We start from the raw sequence: 21375 nt of genomic DNA, 5'->3' as shown, positions 1-21375 counted from the left end.
CTGTCCCCTCCGCAGGCACCCCGGGGCCTCGGCGTCGCAGCCTGCCCAAGCAAAGAGGAGTGGTGGAGGGAAAGCAAACAAAATCGATTTTAAGCTCTGCTCAGCGATGGCAGGAAATCCTTCCTAGCCAGCAGGGAAGCAGCACCATGTGTTTTTAAAACAGCTCCAGCGCTGAATGTGAAACACCAGTAAAGATTACGTCTTCCCAGGCGTGTTTGAGTGGATAGCAAGGGAGCCAGAGCTACAAAGGGTGCTCAGATTCGGCTTCGTGCGAGCAGGGAGCGGGATGCTGCTGGCGGGGCACTGTCACGGTCACCCTCCCTCCCCACAGAGTGCATTGCACCCCAGCCCCCCAAAATCCTCACCCTGGAGCCAGCAGGAAGCCTGCCCGGCTCGTGGTGCTGGGAGGCTGCGGCGAGGAAGTCGGATGGGGAGGTTTAAGGAAGAAGGGGAGATGAAGGGAACCCTGAGGATGGAAAAGGGGGTGGGCATGCAGGGGGGCGAGAAGGGGGATGCGGAGGAAGCCCAGCGACAGGTATCTGGCCCCAGTGGCGAGGCCAGCGAGCGCTCCGGGCAGGTGAGTGCTTGGAGCGCTTGGACGAGCAGGCGCTGGTGCAGAACATAAAGAAAATGGAAGCCTGTGCCCGGCGGCATGAAGGGAGGCTGCCGGCCTCCGACCTGCCCCTTCCTAGCGGTGGCAGGGGACTGCAACCCCCCGGGTCACCCCCTGCCTGCAGCGTGCCCACCCCTGTCAGTGGCCAGGCTGGAGCACCTTCGAAAGGAATCCATGTGGGTGCTGGAGCAGCCCATCCTACCTCACGGCGTGCAGGTCAGGGTGGGAGCGGTGTCCTTTACCTGCGACCCTGCGAAAAAAATGCCATACGCCTCTATGAGGCTTTTGGGGTCCCAGGCTGGGGGAAGCGACGCTGTGCCGGGGACTTTGCACTGGCCCAGCCATCCAGATTTTATTGCCAAAGGCTGCAGGATCGCGGTGGCAAGGTTTATCTCCCCGGCTCACGCCGCTGTGGCAGCGAGTGGGGTGGGCGAGCCCCTCCACACCAGCCCCGACCCACTCGCCCATGCTGGGAGGTGGAAGAGTTGGGTGCTGCAGCATGGCAGGGCTCACCGCTCCCGGGGTCCCGACCCCTCCGTCTCCCTCAGCAGGGACCACAATTTCTTCCCGGAGACAAAGAGACGGCAAAAATAGATTTTCGCAGGGGGTGATGACTCAGGCTGGTGAGTAGCCAGAGCAACCTCCCTGTCCCATGAATAACGATTCAAAGATGCTCAGTGGGCAGCCGGCTCGGCGAGGATGCCGTGATGCCGAAACCCTGCCCTCCTGCGGGCGACGGGGAGGGGAGAGGCGATGGGGGGGCTTTGGGGAGCCCAGTTTTGAACAGGATTGGCGACAGAAGCTGGTTTTAACACGAGCTCACAGATTCAGCCCAGAGGGACGGGGAGGGAGCGATTAAGGGATTTTTCTTCAATTTAATTAACAGCCAAATGGTGTCTCGGGCTGGCAGCTGTCCTGAAGGGGCGGCCGCGGGCAGGGCAAGGTGGGCCAAGGGGCTGCCTTGCAGCAGCCCCTGGGCAAGAGGGACATTTTTATGGGCTGCTGGTATGAGGGGAAGGGCACCCCCTCCTCTGAGCTGGGCAGACACACTGCCCCCCCCATCCAACCTTCCCTGTGGGAATGAGGCAGCCTCTCGCTGGCTGAGGGAAACCCTGGTCCATTCGTGATGCTCAGGCCAGCAGGGTAGTGGGGGTGAGGAAATGGGAGAACTCTTGTCTAGGGGAGATCCCCCCCGCCCAGGGCTTTTACCCAGCTCAGGGGTATGCCCAGGGCCACCCTAATGGGGCAAAAGGGCTCCTCCACAGCTGCAACCCCATGGACCCAACCCCACCTGCTCCTTAGACCGGGACCCTTCAGCCCCCCTCACTTGGGGATCTCCACGTAGCACGAAAATCCTGGCTTCTTTTTGGATGTGTCCGGTCAAGGCTGGCGTCTGCCTCTCCAGCCTTCCTCCAGCTCCAGAAAACATGGGTCAGAGGTGGCTTCATGTGCTGTACTCAGGTCCAGGTGAAAGCCCGCTCCCCTCTCAGCAAAACCAGGGTGCTGGGGCGAGGGAGAGCGCGCCGGCCCCACGGGCGTTTTTGGCACGTGGCGGAGGCAAGGCGAGCCTGATGGCGCGACACGAACAGCAGAACACCTTGGCCCTGCTCTGCTTCGCTGGGCAGCGTTCCCTGCTCCCGGCCAGCCAAGACACGTCACTGCTGGAGAGGGCTCTCCTGTGACTTGTCGAGCCTCGGACGCTGGAGAAGCATCTCAAGCACCTCCAGCCTTGGCTCACCTTGACTCCCCCAGGAACCGCCAGCTCAGCCCAACCTCTCCCTCTCCAGGCAAGACCCGGATCAGCGAGCCGAAGGGCAGCCCCGAAGGTGTTTTGGCTGGAGCTCGACGGTGACACCCCACAGCTGCGCCCGGTCACTACCCCTTTCCCAGCACCCAGGAGTAGCCTTCCTGCTCCCCTCCTCTGCCCGCCCGAGGAGCGAGTGCCTCCTCACCCAAAACCCATCCGCTCGCCCCATCGCGTCTCGTGCCAAGAGAGCTTCCCCACCTGAAATTTTGCTGTAACCTTTTTTTTATATGTTTCTATAGGCGAGGGACTAATGAAGTGCATTTGGGGCTTTGATTACGCACATTAAGAGTCTTTTTCACTCTATTTCTTAGACAGCACATCATAAAGCGCACTTAGGCAAGCGTTTTGGAGTTGGGAAAAGCCCAAGGCATTTTTCAGCCACTGCATCCTAGGTTGTGCTCAGATCTAATTTCATTTTTAAAAGAAAAGGATGCGGGAGACCCATGGGAGGTTCTCCAAAGCCATTTGGAGGAGCGCTTTCAGGTTCTGCTTGCTACAGTTTGACCTTCCCAAAGTGCCCCCCCTTCCCTCAGCATTACAGGAGAAGTCTCCCTCGTCCTTTGTCAGAGCTTCTCTGTGTCCAGAAGGGTCTGGAGACCCAAACCAGAACTGACCCACAGTACGTAAGAGGGTACTAAGTGTGTTCGCATTTGACCGCAGAGCTGATCGACGCTGGCTTAGGGCAGGCGTTGCAGTATCCCCACCACCAGCTCCGCAGGTCGCTCATACCCAGAGCAGGTCACAGCCCACCCAAGGAAGAGAAGACAACAGGTTTTGGAATGTAACAATTTATTGGGGTTAATTTTTATTTTTTTTTTAATCTTTAACTCCCCATTTCTGGCATTGATACAATATTCAAGAGCAGCAGAAAGAACAAAATGTACAAGAATACAAGAGTAATTAGCACAACCCCCACCCCCAAACCTGGAGCAAACCATTTTCTTGTGGGAAGCGCCAGGGGAAGGGGTGATTCAATCGCCCCTCCAGTGGCTACGCCTCCCACCCATCCGCTCTAGACAGAGTTTAGCCAGCTGGGAACTGGATTAAAAAAAACAAAACAAAACAAAAAACTGAACAAACACTATATTTAAAATGAAAATTGCAAGACAAAAAAAATATATAGATACAATTCATCCGTGCACAATCCTTAAATGCATTTTTTCAAAATAAAAAAAATTACAAGATACATATTTAGGTTTATTTTAAATTAAAAAAAAAAAATTCACCACCTTCACTCTGTATGCCAAGTGAGGGGAAATAAAGAGACAGATGGGTTGCACCAGAACCATCAGCACTCTAGGAGTTAGGTCTGACCTTCTCTAAGAGAAAGGAGAAGGCTCTGATGCTGCCAAAACTCAAGCACAAGCAGAATCTGAAGCACCCAAGTACCACAGAGCTCAGTGGGGTAACTCGCCTGCTCAAAGTTCAGTATTTGCAGGAATCTGCAGGATTTGAGCCTAAGCTTGGCACTGGGGAAGGTGAAAGGAAGGAACAGATGAGGCGGGCCCCTGTCCTCCACCACCACCGGACAACTTTCTATCCAAAAAAGAAAACAAACAAGGGGGGAAAAATATCCCAAAAGAGAGAGTCCTCTATTCTTAAGGAGCGTACAAGGCTTAATGGCAGGGGAGAGAAGAAGAGGAGGAGAGGATACCAAGTTGATTAGCCTGGGGGAGGCATGGGCACGACAACCTTTTTCTAAAAAAAGTCATCACAATGAGTATTTATTTTTTTTGTTCTGTTTGAGAACTTGACCTAAGACTACGTCCCCCTTTGCAGCCGGGGGGCTGGCAGCAGCAGGCTCCCTCCAGGACAGCTAAAGAGCAACCTACCTGCGAAAGAGCAACCCACCTGCTGCTCTGCCCAGAAGGAAACCCTCGGCACCCCCGGAGAGCGGGGCACAGCCGGGGGGCTGCTCGTGAGCACGGAAGGGCTCTGCTAGTCCTACGAGGCCCTGAAGCCCCCCGAAGTGCTTTCACACTCCTGCAGTTTAGTGCAAGCTCTAAGTGCTCAGCTGAAAAAGGAACGAAGTCAAGAACCGGGGCCCTACAAATGGGAAGTAACACTTCAGCTGCTCGTCCCAACCATGCCCCTTCCCTCCCGCCAGACAGATTTTCTGAGCCACTGCCAAAGCTGGCATCACCCCGATGGCACCTAACCGCTCTTCTGTCACGTTTCTTCCTCCCTACGCCGCAGCACGGTGCTCACGGGCATCCCCGCTCCTCCACCCCCGGTGCCGTCTCTGCCGGCACTCTCGGGTGGGCGCCTGGAGGGAGAAGGCTCAAAGCACAGCGCTCACCTGAGGTGCAGGGACTGTCACCACAAGGACCGTGCTTTCGAACGGTCCTGGAGACAGTTTGTTTCCCACCAGAGAAGGTTTAAGGGACAGAAGAGCTGCCAGAGGCAGCCCATGACCACAGGAAGGGCAAACTGACTACACCTCCCTTCACTCCCAGAAGGAGAAATTTAAAGAAAGGGCGAAAGAAGAACTTGGGGCCCTGCAATATCCTTAGAGGCGAAGCAGGCGGGACACAGGGCACCTCAGATGCACGATGCAGAACACGTGCGAAGCTGCTGGTGCCAAGGCTGTCGACCCTGCACAGACAAGGGTGCAAACCCCACTAGCCACGTCAGTCTGATGCAGGGCAACATCAAAAGAGGAGAGAAGTAGAGGACGGAAGGGCAAAGGTGAGGACGGAGATAGACTCCAACATCTCCTCCCATCTACACCCCCAAAAAGAAACCACACACATTGCGCTCTGGGGAGGGACCTAAAAAAAAAAAAATCAAAGTAAGAAAAGAAAATAAAGCCACTTCTTTGCTCAACTCCAAAGCATCGATGAAATGAAGATACTTGCTGGAGTTACCTAGGGAAGGAAGCACGGACAGGGAAAGGGGGATTTCTGAAGCAATACTCGGCGTTCCTCCGGCTCTGTGCAAACACCGCGGGAGTCGGGCTGCCAGCACCCTCAGCAGGATGGTCCCCTCCACCCCCCACCCCCTCCGCACGGGGGAGACGGAGGCACAGGGCAGTGACACAGCTGGCAGAAAGGCCACAGCAGACCAAGAAGGAACAGAACCCAGGAGGCACGGAATCCCCGGCCCCAAATTAACCCTCTACAGCACACCGCCTTCAGAGCAGAGATCAGGAAGGCTGCGCACAGGGTGGTGGGTGAGACAGGGGGAAAGAGGGGAGGGGGGAGGGCTTCTTTTATATTTATATATTTATATATAAAAAGTAAATAAGATCCCAGCTCTTGCACGATTATTGGGCGATTGAAAAATGCAGCAAAAGCAAGCGACATTGGAGTAAAAGGATGCGCCAGGCAAGGAGGAAAAGGTCTTGTCGGAAGGTGGGGAAGGAGGCAAGGGGAAAAAATAAGCACTTAGCCAGACACGCACTCCAGGTTTGTTACACCTCCCTGGGAAGAAAGACCTGCTCCCAAGCAGCCCCACTAATGCCACGACCTGGGGTGGGCAGAAGTGTGGAGGACTCGGGACACTATCCTTCAGCATGGCAACCTCTTTCTGCCAGGAGGTCCCCAGGAAGGCGATCATCTCCAAACGCTGGGAGCTGCCGAAACCTCCTCTACAAAGAGGGGCTGGGAAAGGGAGTGAAATCCCTAGGAAGACTCAGCTCAGAGACAGCTCCTACTTGGTAAAGAGCAGGATTGTTTTTTTTGTTTTGTTTTGTTTACTTCACAAAATCTCCCTGGGAACTTTGGTAACGGGGAGACGCGGAGAAATGCTCCTTTTCTTTTGAAAACAGAAATTAAGTAGTGGCTCACCACAGCTGAGCCTGCTCGCCACATTCTATTTCTCCGTTTTCCATCTCAAAAGGAGCTTGCATCTCATTAGCTTCACGCCTCCCCAGTCCCACTCTGCTCAGCGAGGAGAAAAGAGAGCACAAGACAGGAGGCTGCCACTCCAAGCTGAAGGCTGTGGGAAGCACTGACAGAGCTCGATGGGCAGAGAGAGAAAGAAAAAGTTCCCAAGAGCAGCCCAGGCTATGGGAGGCATCGAGACATCCGTCACCTGCCATTGCAAAGCCAAGGCCACCAGAGAAGTCCAGACAAGAAAAGCTGTCCTAGCATCCCCTGCCTGCCACCTTCTGTTCAGACGCCAACATCTGGTGGCTTCCCTCTTCCCTACAGTCACTCCCACGCACCAGATGAATGCCCAGCAGAGACATCTTGGAAAGGGAAGCCAGCACGCAAGAGCTGCTTCCTCACTTTGAAGAAACATTCAGGCAACTCGTCCCCACCACTCCTCAGGAAGCCGGAGCAAAAGGCGACAGCCCTACTCGAGCACAGTCCTGTCGAGGTGTTCCTGTCCCCTCCCCACCCCAAAACCTCCAGCATTTGCTGGCCTCAAGAAGAGGGTATGCCTCACTCGGCAACACCTTCAGAGCACAGGAGGCAGCTCTCTCATCTGCCTCTGAAGATCCGACTACTGTCAGAGATGGGACGCCGGACTACATACAGATGGGACTCGGTTCTCTGTCCTGATGTGGTGAATCCTATACGGAAAAATGCCACTCTCCACCTGACGCTGGAAGAAGTTAAGAGACCCTAAGGAGGGGAGGCGTATCTGTGTCCCGGGAGATAAGCCCACCATGTTTAATCCTGGTTGGATACGGGGGAAGGAAAAGAGAAGAGACAGTGACTTGGCAGGAAAGGTACATGCCAACCCCAAATCTTAGCAGCTTGCTGTGCATGCAAAGTAAGTCAACTGTTTCCATGTTGGTGGCCCGATCCACGTTCTGGCAGAACGCGACCGGCCATTTCTGAGGGCCGCTCGGCCGGAAAACCACTTGGAGACTCCACCTTAGCTCACAGGAGAGGTATGGGAGGGAAGGGAACTCACTCCAACACTTGGGAGGCAAGGACGGGAAGGGTTTGTAGACAGGGTTCCTCCAACATGCAACTTGCCTTTTCAGCTCAGAGATCGCTGCTTAGTCCCAGAATGCCTTTCCCTCCAGTTCAAGCAAGCCAAACACCATCCCAGACACACATGCTTCGATACTACAAAATACTCTTTTCTCTAAGGACCATCTAATACCACTACAGTTTGTGCAATCACTGCATTTATTATTCATTTTTAAACTCTCTCTCTCTCTCTCTCCCCCTGTAGAAATTTTTTTTAAACTTTTCTTTTTTTATGCAAAACTAATCATTTCACTTTTTCCACTCCATCATAAAATCTCCTCTAAAAACACGACGACAAGAGAACAAACATGGCACAGACACAGAGAATATTTCCCTGTTGTTTTTTTTTTTTTTTTCTAGGAGTTATGGGGAAGGGAAGGGGATACTTTCAAAATAAACTCCTCCCTCAATCCCATGCCCTTTAAAAAGGGCATGGATGGATCTTCTTTCCCATCTCCATCTTACGGAGCAAGGGCAAAAATTCAGAAGGAGGAGCATAACCCACGTGAATACGAAGGTAGGTTAGTCAGCCTCAAGTGGCTCGTCCACCTAAGGGAACTTGAGGCTGCTGCTGCCTTCAAGTTAGCAACTCTCTAACTCAAAACAGCACAGGATCCTCATTTCGGATCCAGAGGTTCAGGGTTTGGTTCCCACCTGGTGACCCACCCAGGGAGAGATTTGTCACACAAGCAGTCGAGCTGTGTCTGCAAGCCGGATCATACTCCTTTCTTCCTCCACAAAGAGGATCTACTGCACGAGTTCCTCTGCCGCAACAAGTCCCCTCATCTCCTCGCCACAGGAAGAAGGTCCTCACGGAGTATCCCTACAATGACCCACTGTTTTGCTCTTCACAGACAGTCCCCTTGCTTGTCACTCTGGAGAAAGGCAAAACCCCTTCGATTAAACAATTCCTGCCCCCTGCCCCCAAAGAACACCATACAAGAGACACTGGGGAAAAGAATTCTGCCAAGTGAACACATCTTGGCCAAAACACATCAAGAGTTTCCTATTAAAGTTCCCTTTTATCTCCCACTTAAACGCTTCATTATTTTTTTTTTCCAGAACCTCAATACCACGAAACAAAACACATCACCACATACACACCAAACAGTAACTTAACAACCTAAAGTGACTGGCCAGTTTGCATCCACCCCACAAAGAAGCTCCTCTTATCTCGCAGCCGCAGAATAGTTCTTGTTGAGAAGGGGAGGGGAAAAAAAAAAAAAAAAAAAAAAAAAAGAAAAGAAAAGAGAAGAATCTCCTCGCTATTTCCCTAAGAGCGAGCTTTTCCCTATGCCTACAAACTGCTCATCTTTGAAGCTGCAGTCAAATGGATAGGCTATGCTAAAATAAGGGATCCCTGGGTGTGCCAGGCACAGGAAAGATGCCAAAAAAAACCAGACACAAAAAATACAGGCAGGTATTAATACAGACACGCACACAAGTCCAACAAGTTATAGGAAGCCTTAGCTTGGTGAATGGATCGGGGAAGTCTCTTTCTCCCTGCCCCTAGCTTCATCTGTGAATGCAACTGCATCCCCAAAGAGTCCACTAAGCTCTTTAACCAAGGAAAGAAAAAAAAAAAGAGGCGTGCAAAGGGTGGTGCTAACAGCACCTGGAATCCCCCTCGGACTGTCTGCACAGACACCCAACGGCAACTGGTGTGAATTCACCGTGCCCCACGGCTTTGAATACCACCTGCTGCAAGGCAAGGCTTGTGGAGAGGGCAGCAAAGATTTTATTACAGCAACCCAGGCGCTGGAGGCGGGGAAAAGACAAGCTCTGGGCACAGAAGCCCTAATTAAGGTCAGAAGCTGGTCTATCCCTCTACCGTCCCGAAGACACCCCTGGGGCAAACAAGGATCACCTCTCTCCCACAAACTGCCTCCCTTCTACCCTCGGACTACTGCAACCACAAAATCACTACTCCGCACGAGAGCACTCCTCGGAGCCAGCAGCTCCCGAGCATCCTCGTGTGGAAGCACCAGAGGGGACGATTCCACTCGTGTTCACCCGTCCAGGGCAGGTTTGTAAGTAGGTGAGCCCTGACGCGGGGAATTTTTTTCCACCCTTTTCACCTCTGCAGCATGTTATGTAGAAGTGACACCGCTCTGCCCCATCCCGAACACCAGGGATAGGGCTGAGAGGCGAGGCTCTCCCACTGATTGATCAGCACCTCTTTTCCTTGCCCCTACAGGCCGAGTCCTGTGCGAGTAGGGGGGAAAGGGAGAGCAAAGGAACAGCATCTCACTGTGAAGCTTAGGACCCACATAGAAATGGAGCAAGCCAGAAACGGCAGGCAAAAGAGAGAGCTTATTTTGGATGTGAACAAGGAGTGGTCAGGGAAAGAGGGAGCCGTGGGTAAAGAACAGCAAGCTGTGGTCTCGCTCGCTCCTTCTTGCTAGGGGTGACGAGAAGGAATTTCTAGATCAGCTCACAGGAGCTCTGGGGGAAGAGATCCAGCGCACATGCATACGATGTGAGAGAGACAGTTATTTCTTATTAGCACCTTTGGTTGACAGTTGTAAGGGCTGTTTCAGACCCTGCAAAGACAGAGGGGAGCCCTCTTCCAGGCCATCCACCACAGGGAAGGGAGAGCAGGAGAAGAAAAGAAGCAGGAAGAGCAAACGACCCACCTTAGCATCCATCCCTCCCTCCCTCCTTCCGAGGGAGCAGGGGGAAGCAAAAAGGGTCAGGGGAAGCTTACGCACAAGGCAGGAGACCAGCCTCACCCGGCTGGGGCAGCGTCATGCTGTCAGCTTATCTTCCCCCAAACTGAAGGATGGATGCATGGCCCGCTCCCACTTCCACCACGGAAAGGCCGGGGAAGGGCATTTCATGCCCTCTCCCCCAAGCAAGTGCAAGTGATGAACACCAGGAGGAAGATCTGGGCCAGAAGCAGACTCCCCTTTTCTTCCCTTCCCCCTGCAGAGCTGAGCAAGTTGGAAGATGCAGGAGAAGAGGAGGGACCAGGGCACCTGAAAGCACCCATACAACTGCCAAGGTAGCACCAATAGTCAAAGGAAAGGGGAAGCCAATATGGGGGTGTGTGCTGCGTGGGGCACCCCCCACCACCCCAGCTTTGTCTCAAGCACCTTCCAGGCATGACGCTTCACCTGCCCCTCTCCCCCTTGCTCTGGGGGCATCTGGATCAGCAACTGCCATGAGGACAGCAGAGGAGAGTGCAGAGCCAGGCCGCAGGCCAGGAAGGATGGCAGGATTGGAGTCACGGCAAGGGGGAAACATAGGAATGAAAGAGACTGCATGCACACTGTGGGAGAAGGCTTGGGGGGGGCGTGGGCAAGGGCTCCAATCCTCTTACATCCTCCCCCTCCAAGGGTCTGAAGCTCCTCTTCACTTTTTGTGAAAGATGGAAGGGGAAGGAAGAGGAAGAGCACCTTCCCCACCACCTCCACAGGCACACAGACACACGCTCTCCCATCCCTCATCCCCAAAGGCTCCACCGCCCGTTGGACAACACCACATTCAAGGACAAACAACCACTCCCCAGCCCCACCACGACCCTCCCTGCCTCCTCCCAGTGGCAGCGACACCCCAGGAATGGCGGGTGCCTCTGCTCCCCCCCACTGACACACTCCAGCCTCCAGGCAAGAGGGAGCGGGCAGGGGGAAAGGAGGAGGAAGGGTGGTAGTGAGGGCAGAAGGACAACCAAGGGGAGAAGGAGAGAACTAAGGACAGCCATTCGCACCACGACTTCTCGCAGGTAGAGCTCCCCCCATGCCCCTAGAGCGGGGGGACCTGGCTGCTCACTTGCTGCCTCCGCCGCCGCCGCCCGCCGCCACCTTCTCAAAATCCTCCGCGTTGCAGAACTCCTTGATGGTGACGGTGAGGAGGTTGCTGGTGACATCTGTGACCACCACGTTAGAGCAAGGGGACATCTCGGGACGCCAGTCGCCGGCCTCCTGCTCCGGGTCAGAAGATGAGAGGGACAAGGAGGGTGTCTGCCCCCCACTGCACCCTCCTGGGGGAGAACGCTTGCTGGTGGCAGCTGACTCGGGTGGAATCGAGAGGTCGAGGACCTCTGACTCGCGCCAGTCGGGGATGGCTGGGCTGAGGGTCTCGGGCAGCAGCTTCGGAGGGGAATCATCGGGGTCGGAGGAGGAGTGGGGGGCGGGCGATGGGCAGCCGGAGGAGCTGGAGCTGGGGGCATCGTAGGGGGTGGAGCTCATAATGAGCCCACAGGAGGCTGCCTGGGAGCCTTCGGCCTCCCCTTTGCCCTCCAGAGAGGGGGCAGGCGCAGCGGACGGCTTATTGTAGAGCGAAAAGGCGCCGAACTTCATGTGGCGGATCTGGGTGCGGAGGACACTCTCGCTGAACTTTTTGCTCTTGCCAATGACACGGTTTCGGGACGGGATCTTGGGCCGAGCCAGGCCCCCGGCCCCGTTGGCTGGCTTCCCACCTTTGTCAATGACTTTGAGGTTGAGGATGATGCGGCTGCGCTTGGGCTCGCGGGGTTTCACCTTGCGGTTGATGATGCGGACGGTCTCCGAGAAGGGCGAGACGGGAGGACGGATGCCAGCCCCGCCACCCACGCTCCCACCGTTCTGGGGGTCTGGACGGGGCAGGGGTCTCCGGGACATGCGGTGGCATCGCCGGATGTCTTTCTTGAGCCGGTGCACCGCGGCGCTGGAGTGGAGCTTGGGAGAGGAGGTGCTAGAACCAGGCTTGACAGAAAAGTGTACATCCCCAATGTGGAGGGCCTCCGCTTGGGCCCGAGCCTGCGGTGGTGGGGAGAGAGAAAAAAAACAGGGTCAGAGAGGCAACCTAGGTGCAGCCAAATCTCAAATTGGGCATCGCTAACATCAGGACACACGCTTACCAGCAATGCCGTGTCACGTTTATACCCACATTAATGACAAGCACATGTACACACCTATGGACTATTGATAGCTATGGCGCAGCCCCATACAAGCACAGGGCACTGTCTATATCCTTTTTGGGCAAATTACTCCCTAGGCTGTGCCCCTGTTGGCATGTGCTTTCCCCAAGAGGAAATTGCCACCCTCCAGCCATGTTTTAGGATTACAGTTAATGGTTTCCAAAGCCCCCCTCAGTCATCACCAGCCAACATACACAACCCTCCACTGCCAGCCAAACAACCAAGCATCCTCCTAGGCATTGGGGCTGTTAGTGCTGAGTTAGCATCCAAAATTACATACGAGTCCCAAGACAGAAGACTGTATCAGGTCCTCTATGAAATGAACACAAGACAAGGGGGAGATGAAGAGTAATGCATCCAGTTTGCTCTTCCCCTCCCACAACCAGACTCATCTGCTCTGGAAAACATGGTAGAAAAGGGTCTTGAGGAACATAACTGGAGGCAGGTGAGAGTGGTCTGTTGGAGCTGTCTTAGCTAAACACAAGAAACGCAGAGATCTGAAGCTTAATTTTAACTAGAGATCACAAGCAAGTTGTTTATCCTTACTCTGCTGTGGCAGCAAGGCCCAGTGTTTAAAGCCAGAGACTAGGCCAGCTGGAACTCAAGTCAAGTTTAACTACATGACCAAAGAAGAGATTGCCTTGTCCTTTTGAACACCACACTTGTTTGAAACGTACTAACGAAACAGAGCAGAAGCAGCACCAGTTCAACTGCTCAGTGTCAGCCTTCCCTGAGAGCCAGAGCAGGGGAACAAGACTTTTAAGCTCTTCTGGAGCTTGGAGATAGTGCCAAAACCTGCCTTGGTTCACGTACCAGAGACAGGAACATTTTTTGGCAGCAGGAACAACAGTTTCATTGGTAAATTGAGGCAGTATGACCCAAAGATCCTGTGGGCATGGAAACCCAGAGCATATTCTTATACCACGCCTTGTCAGAGCACAGTTGCTTGTAGAGCTCAGCCTCCCACCTGCACCCCACTCCTTGCCCAAACAAACCTCCTTCCTTACTCCCTCTCAGCAGCGGTCACAGGCAGAAGTCACCCAGGCCTGGAGGGGACAGGCGAGCCCCCCCCCCCTCCCATTGCCCATCTAGTGAGCTGCTTCCCCCACCTCGTGGGCACGACAAGAACTGCAGTGCTAGAAGACGACAGCTGCTTTTCCTCCCCAACTTTTCCATCCCGTTGCCCCCTAGCCAACATCGGGATGGCTTCTTGCCAGCTAAGAGCTTAAGCACTCCAACACCATCTCCTTTGTCACCCCGCAGGCTCTGCCTCCTAACAGAGAAACGCCTGGGGAAAAAAAACGTGCGTGTGAAGGCAGGAATCTAACAGATCGAAGCGAGGGGCCCAGGCCAGCTCTTGCACAATAAGCTCAAAGCCCTGGCCCTACATCCCCGGAGTTTTGCTGTCACCCCAGTGCCCCTCTTCTACCATCGAGATCCCCATGGGAACTTCAGAAGATCCTGAATGAGCAGAGAACAGAGATGTGAAGACATTTTGTTCCTCCCTGGCTAATGTTGGATGATCATGCCCTTCAATATTACTTGCATCCTAGCTTTAAAAGGACTACAAAGATGAGGCCTCCTTCCCTGCTTGTTATGTGAACACACAGACCGGAGGCTCATCTGAACCAGGGACTCTAGGCTTTGTATTAGCCAACTGACAAAGAAACAGGGACGAGTAATACGACTGCCAAGGCAGGCACAGACACTCTCCATGTTAACCCTGGGCTGTAACAGGGCTGTTTCACCTAGCTAGAGGGAAGCGTCCCCAGCACAGACAAACCCAACACGTCCTGCTATAGCAGGAAGCATCCCAGTGTCCAGCTAGTTTCTCTTTACTCAGCCTCGTGCCTTACTCCATGCCTTAAACTGTTCAGAAAACAAATAGGTAGACACAGTTCCTGTCCCAGGCATCCTACAGGCTGGAGCACAGCAGCAGCACCAGATGAACTCCCTGCACCACATATCAACTCTCCCCACCCCATCCTACTGATCCACAAATTAGAGACCCCGCAGACCCCGTCAGGAGGTCACAGGCAGAGACAGATGCACATCTAGGGCTGTGCTTGCTCCCTCTCTTCACAGGTCCCTCTGAAGCAGATGGTAAACATCAGGACAAGCTACAGTTTGCTTTCTGACATTACATACCAGCACAGCCTGGATTAACAACTTTATTCTTCCCTTCCCCACTCTTTCCCATCACAGCCAGCCCTTCCAGCATTGCTGCTCTTGTGCTTTGGGCTTCTCGCCAATTTACCACTGTTCAGCTGAGAGCAAAGTGCAACGCAATGTCCGGTTCCAAAACACAGGACAGGGAAGCCAGACAGAGGGTACAGACAGATATGCCAGTAAAAATCCTTGATCCACAGCTTCAGCGGATAGACACAGGCATCCTTCAGGGCTTCCTGGGCTGCCAACGCCGCATGTCTTCTAGATTAATTCCCTACCCTGTAATCATGCCCCCTCTGTGCCACTCTGCTCAGAGTCGAGTCTAACTGCAGCCTGCCCACAGTGCTCCCTTCCATCACCTACATGAGAAAAAAGGTGGCCTCCCCTGAGTCTGGGGGAAGCAGTCACAAACACCCACAGCTGCCTTATACACCCCAAAATTCCTCAGCAAAGCTTCCCATCAACCACGTTAAATGAAAAGCGATAATGGTGGGATGGTCACTGCCCAGCCACTTCCATAGTCCTGCTGATTTTAGTTGCTCAGCCTGTGCACACTAATCAGCTCCTGTCCTGTTTTGACAAAGAGACCTGTCTTGGTTTTGTGCTTACACAGCAGCTAGCACAGAGCCCTGGTCCATGGCTAGGACTTTTCCAGTGTGCCAGAACCAGTAGGTCTCCTTCATTTGCTATGTGTCTACGTTTCCAGTTAGTTCTGGGGCAGTTCCTCAAGATTAAAGCTGTTTCTAACTCATGTTTCAGCTCTCTGCATTTATTAAATTACAGTTTCAGTAGTCTCCGGGTAGACTACACACAGCATCAATCTCTTTGGCCAGATTATTAAGAGAGAGGGTAAGCTGGGACCCAACACTCCTCCCCTGGTGCTACACTGCTATCCCCCAGTGGCCAGCTTCAACACAAGTTCCAAAGAGCAATATGCAAATATTCAGCTTACCTCAAGCTTGTTTTTCCAGGTAAGGTTTCAAGAAAAATAGTATCAGATGCTTTATCTAAGACCAGCCCCCAGAGCCCTCTCACTTGCAAAGCTCAGTATTCCTACCACAGGATCAGGTTTATTCAGGCATCAACTACATGAACTCAAGTCTCTTCCCTGCAGAGGACAGCACATTTTCTGGGCTCTCCTTCTGCTTCCAACTTCACATTAAGTAACTTGCTACTTCTGGTTTGAAGAGGACTCAGCATTCAGTTTTATCTGTTGGAAACGCACTTCTCCCTGCTACGGATCCATTACTCGATCACACTCATGAGCCGTATGAGCATAAGGTCTTCGAAAAAACAAACTGTTTAATCCTTTCAGCTCTGTCACCACAGTTTGCTACTTAACTCAGAAGTTTTCCAAATGGAAACTGCCTCTCTGGGTTTTGCTGTTTTCACCCGCAGGATTTGCTCACTGCCGAAGAGGTACTCAGCATGTATACGAAGTAATTCACTCTCTGCTTACAGCTCAGCCTACATCAGGATGCAGCTTCTGGAGGCTTGCTGCAGTGCTCTGTCACGAGAGCAAGCCAATTGCTAGGATTGCTTCCCTTCCCCCTCTTCCCTTTTGGGATATGTATCACCTTTATTTAGCTTGTACAGCTCTCCCTCATTGCCCCTGGGAACTAGTATAGCTCCCCTGTTCCCTACTATTTCTGAATAAATGTCCCTTGAGGCCCAGCAAGCATATTTGTTCATTCATTCCCTTAACGCACTGAAGCACACAAGCACGTACATGGACACGTGCTTAGAAAAGCCTTTCTTACCTGATTTGTATCAAAACCTCTGCAATTTGGAAGAAAAAAAAAAAAAAAAGACAAAAAAAGACCTTGTAAGGCAACGGATTTCTAGTTAATTATTTCAAAATCAAGTCATTTCCAGTAGTGCTGCTGCACCATAGTAGCGTTACTCTCTCATAAATTACTGGTTCTGCTTTGTCTTTTATTCTCCACCTGCATTCCCACAGTCCTTGCTCCAAAGAGCATTCGCAAGAGCTCTTCTTTCCCCTTTTTGGCTGCCATTCTGCCTTTTTATCGCCCTCTTTCTTCTGCAGTCTTCCAAGTGACAAGGCAACAGCAAGCCAGTTCATAGCACAGCTCTCCCAAGCAACACTGCCATAAACTAAAGTTTCCCTACTGGATGGGGAACAAAATGCTACAAAGGGGAACAGTCTGTTTTCAAACCGCTCAGGGATAATTTACGAACAGGGAGGAGATCAAAAGAAACCCAACTCCAACTTTAGAGTTCAAGGAAGGGCAAAGCGACAGAACACCACGCTGCTCGGCCCCTTCTCCCCCCACAAACCCCCACCCACTAAGGCTCTCCTTTACTCTCCCTTACTTCTTCCTTCCCATTAACCTTCTCCAGTCTTTTCACCTTAGTATTTACAGCCACTCTGACTAGGGGGCTTTGCTAGCCACCCACTGAGCTTGCAAACCGGGCTCTGTCTCTTAATAGCACTTGCTAGACTTTATTAGATTAGTTGGCGAGTTTTGCATTCCACACAGCGCAGTGCTGAGGGAAAAGCAAAATAAAAAGAGCAAACCGAGCAGGGGAAAAAAGGAATATCACTATAGCACCCACTACGTCTCTTTCTAACCTCGCACCAGCTTCCATTCTGACCTACAGCTGAAGGGCCTGTCCTCAAAGATGACTTCTGCCAGACACCTAAGTAGTAAGGTAAGAGCTTTATGTACATTTCAGGCCAAGGACTCCACTTCCCATACACTCAGCACAAAGCTTGCAGCATACCAGCAGCCTCCCAAGAATTACAACCTCCCGCCAAGCTTGATCTCAGCTGTGGGAAAGTTTGCCCCTAGTATGCAGAGGATAAAGACCCATTTCCTGCCCAAAACTTTGCAGTTGAAGTTTGCAGGGGTCACTTTCAACACCGGCCATCTTGACAGCGATATTACAAAGCCTGGACTGTAATTTCCCTTTGCAGTCTGATCGAAAGGGCAAGTGTTAGCTCTCAGCAATGGGAGCCTGGCTTACAAAGGCAGCAGGTGGCCGAAGATGCAGCTTTTCAAAGCTTTTCCAAAGGCGTGGGCCACTAACCTGCTGGAATGCTTTCTGCAAATCCCCCTGGGTGCCTATCTGCAGCTTTTGAGAACTAATCCCAGGATAAACCTAGCCCCAACTGCAAACTACAACACCCACACAAGCCAGGGGACTGAGCGGCGTATCAGGACACTTACTTCAATGCCTTACTGGAGACTCAGAAGCCTAAGTTTAATGAAAAATCCTAGCAAGCCGCTGAGTCAAGGGCAGACTAGTCTACCAAAGCAGTCCTAGGCCAGACTCCTGCTTAAACATCACTGCATCCAGGCCTAATCTGTTCAGTTAACAGATCAAAAAGAATATTGTTCTAACTGCCAACTCCAAAGGCTCCCTCTGGGATGCAAGAACCAAATTTCTTCCCCTGCTCCCGAAATTCTCACTGGCAAGAGATTCTGCAGCTGAAAGAACCAAAAACATGGTTAGCGATGCACGAGGCAGAACCAAATCCCACTCCTCCCACAGCGGCACCAGTGCTGCAGAGCTAGCAGTGGTCAAGCCCGCATCTTCGGCACGTCAGAAGAATTGACCGAGAGATGCACACAACGCAAACTATCATGGTCTCCATCACACTTCCAGCCGCAGCTAGTGGGTTTGCCTGAACAGAACTCAAATAAGTTCAGATAGGGCTAGCTGAGATAGAGTTACTTCTTGCTGCCTGGCCTAGGGTGTTATTTTTAGGGTAGGATCTGAAGTCACAGAAAAACGGCAAGTCAGAGCACTAACAGTTTCACCAGCTCCGTCTCCCAGAGCTGCAAACCAAGCGGCAGTGGTAGCACTCTGCCCTGCCAGCCTCTCCCACAACGTGGCACCAGCCTTCAGGAGAGCTCATCTCGCTCCCTATCGCAATCCATCTTCTACAAAGTACCAAGCCAGCTCCGCAAGCCTACAGGTTTTCAGTAGCGTTTGAGTAGCTGGCAGAAGGAAGGTGTGCCACAGAAACATGTCAGGGACGTGATTCAAAGGACGCTGTTGAATAATTCAGGTTCCAAGTTTAGGAGGGTTTTAAAAGGGCAAGGGGAGAAGAGGAGGAATGAGTGGATTTTATTTTTGAGTTTGGGGGTTGGTTTTGTTTTTTTAAATGAGTGAAAAATTGACAATGGATTTTGCCGTATCACATTCAGAATCAAAAAGAAACTGATTACACACAGTAACGTTAAAAGCACAGCATAAACACTTCTCTACCACTCTGAACAACGTCAGGTGTTACAAACACCAGTATTTTTTAATTCAAGCAGAGAACTATTTTAAGCTGGTGGTTTCCCTTTAAGCGTTCCTCTGCATTGTTGGAAACCTAAACACAAGGGTTTCATTTAATGCATGACTGCCAGAAAGAGAAAAACCAACTAGTCTAGTTTCCCTGAATAAAGTGTAAGAGGTGGTACATATCAGTTATGTTTGCAGTTCTCAGTCTGCAGATACAGAAAACTGTTTGCAGAAAAACAGGCAATGAGGGAGAAGGACAGTTCCATCAGCAGGACTTTCCAAGGATTACCAGGGTCCCCTGGGTTTTACTCAGGGCATCAGAATACGCCTGTTCCTGCATTTCTTCTGTGTGCTTCGTTATGTCCTCTTGAAGCAGAGGAGAGGTGACAGCCTAGCCCCCACCACTCTTTCTGGTGCTCATACAGTTAAAGTGCTGCGCTGACTTGAGTAAAGCTCCTACTGCTGTCAGGCAAAGAAAAGTATTAACCTGTTTCACAGATGGGGAAACATGCACAAAGGCTAAATGACTTGCCCAAAGCCATAGGATGACTTAGTGATAGCGATGCCTTACCACAGGGTCCACCCTGGCTGTTCCAGGGCTTTATCAAAACCAGGGAAGCTGTGAACTCGCTCATCTGTCTTAATTGTACAAAAGTGTGTTGTTTCTACATTCATTTGTAGTCTGAGATCGAGATCGTTGGAGAGGAAGGGGGGCAGGAGGGGAGCAAAGCGAGGAGTTTTGCCTGTAAACTAATAAATCCACAGAGCTCACATAGCAGTCACGCAGCTACCAGATTCCTTAATTAAAAAAAGAAAGAAAAAAAATTGGAGGGGGACTGCACTAGGGAAACCTTCCTCATTCTTCACTGCAAGCAAGCAGAGATGCTACAACAACACCTTCTTGCAGAGGTGCTGGGTCTATCAGAGGGGAACTGGAAACTTCAGCTGCTATCCTACGCAGAGGTGAAACACTCCCCCCCAAAAAAAGCGAAACAAGCCTACAGTTTACAGATCAAAACATGAACCCTTCACAAAACTCCTGTGGAGCACCTACACCCTGAAACACAATTGGAGGAGCACAAGTGGCAGCGGGATTCCCGCCACAGCTGCCCGATGGCTCAGCACGCTGCTAAGTTGCAGGGCACGGGCTGGATGGAGTAGGCTGCTGAAGAAAAAGGGAGCGGGGCTGGCTAGCTCTCCACTGCGGCAGCAGAAGGCCATAAAGAGGGAGAGGGTATTGGAAAAAGAGACTGCAGCCTCACCGTGCACATCTGCGTGTGCCGACCGTCCTGCTGGGGCACCCGTCGCACGCACACACATTCTCCCCTCACACGCTACTGCGTCCCTGCCCCCCCCCCCCCCCACTTTCCTGTCGGGTTGTCCTCGCGTTCCCAGAGCCAGGCGGCCAGCACAAGTCACTTGAAAGTCCAGTCTTTCCAAGGGCACGCACCGGCAAGGTTTGAGAGATGTTTGGCTAGGCCTAAGTTATTTAAATAAGAGTTACCTTCAGGAGAAAAGTTTTAGGCTTAGGTCCTCTCTTCTTGGGCCCATACAGCTCACGCTCTCGTTCCCTTTAGGGAGTCAAATTTGTCAAGAAGTTAAAACTTTTCCCAAAGGGAGAAACAGAAGCATACAAGTTTAAAAAAAAAAAAAAAAAAAAAGAGCGAAAGAAAAAAGAGGAAAAAAGGAAGAAAAAAAAAAAAAAGAAGAGCCTGGACGCCCTTTCCCGCGCACCCACCCCAAGCCAAACCTGCTGCAGCCCCCCCAGCCCGGGGCGGGGGACGAACACTCACTTCTGCTCGAAGGCGGCGATGAGGCGGGAGTCCAGGATGTTCTCCTCGGGTTCCCAGGTGCTGTACCTGCCGGGGGCACGGGCAGCGGAGGAGCATAAGCGGCGGGGGTTAGAGCCCAAACCCCCCCCACACCCTCCCCGACCCCCATCCCATCCCATCCCGTCCCCCCTCCCCAAACCCCCCACAGCCCCGGGGGCCGACCCCCGCAGGGCGGCGTGTTCCCCCCCGCGACGGGATGCACTCACTTGATGGCCCAGCCTTTCCATTTCACCAGGTACTCGATGCGCCCCTGCAACACACACACACACACACAGGGGGTGTGAGGGGGGGGGTGTGTGAGGCGGGGGGGGAGCGGCGTGAGGCGGGGGCCCGGCGAACGGCTCGGCCGGGGCCCGGCAGTAAGGAGCTGGGGCGGGAGAAGGGGGCTGTCCGGCGGCCGCCCCCCCCGCCTTTCCAACTCCGCTCCCACAGCGGTCGGTCCCTCACCTTTCGGATGCGCCGCTTGATGATGGACTCGGCGGCGAAGACGCGCTCCCCCACTGCAGACAGCTCCATCTTGCTCCTCAGCGGCGGCGGCGGCGCCCACAGCCCATAATAATCCCGCCCGCCCGCGCCGCCCCGCCCCCCCCTCCCTCCCTCACCCGCCGCCCCGCCCTCCTCGTGCCGCCGCCGGCTCGCGCACGCCCGCGCGCCCCCTCCCGCCGCGGCCGCGCGTGACCCTCGCCCCCCCCCCCCCCCCAACTCCATCGGGGGGGGGGGGGCGGTTGCTAAGGGAAGGGGGGTCGCGCGCAAGCGCCGGGCCTTAAAGGGGCCGCGCGGGCGGGTGGTGGGAGAACGGGGGTTCCGCCATCGACACCCCCCCCCCCCCCGCCTCCGTGAGGGGAGACCCGCCATTTCGCCCCCCCCCC

The 21375-nt window shown here is 53.1% G+C and overlaps 1 protein-coding gene across 2 annotated transcripts; it reads right to left on the bottom strand.

Annotated features, from left to right (window-relative positions):
- Positions 1-3192: 3192 nt before the first annotated feature.
- On the bottom strand, positions 3193-21066 carry CBX6 (chromobox 6). 2 transcript variants are annotated; one of them, XM_030040489.2, is made up of 5 exons: positions 20954-21066; positions 20713-20756; positions 20468-20533; positions 20179-20245; positions 3193-12087 (listed from the first exon to the last, which is right to left on the bottom strand). In XM_030040489.2, the coding sequence occupies exons 1-5, from the start codon at positions 21020-21022 to the stop codon at positions 11116-11118; spliced, it is 1218 nt and encodes a 405-aa protein (XP_029896349.1). In that variant the 5' UTR covers positions 21023-21066; the 3' UTR covers positions 3193-11115. The 2 variants fall into 2 exon arrangements, with proteins under 2 accessions (XP_029896349.1, XP_029896350.1); XM_030040490.2 differs by having other exon boundaries at positions 3193-12033.
- Between the last annotated feature and the right edge of the window lie 309 nt (positions 21067-21375).

Source organism: Aquila chrysaetos, chromosome 17, assembly GCF_900496995.4.
Source record: "Aquila chrysaetos chrysaetos chromosome 17, bAquChr1.4, whole genome shotgun sequence".
Lineage (NCBI taxonomy): Eukaryota > Metazoa > Chordata > Aves > Accipitriformes > Accipitridae > Aquila > Aquila chrysaetos.
Note: the sequence above shows the minus strand (reverse complement) of the source record. Positions and strands in the feature narration are given on the sequence as shown.

Coding starts and splice junctions, on each gene's coding strand:
- CBX6 (XM_030040489.2), bottom strand. CDS start 21,022: ATGGAGCTGTCTGCAGTGGGGGAGCGCGTCTTCGCCGCCGAGTCCATC. Junction 20,757..20,953: donor TCAAGCGGCGCATCCGAAAG/GTGAGGGACCGA, acceptor TGTGTGTTGCAG/GGGCGCATCGAGTACCTGGT. Junction 20,534..20,712: donor TGGAAAGGCTGGGCCATCAA/GTGAGTGCATCC, acceptor TGCCCCCGGCAG/GTACAGCACCTGGGAACCCG.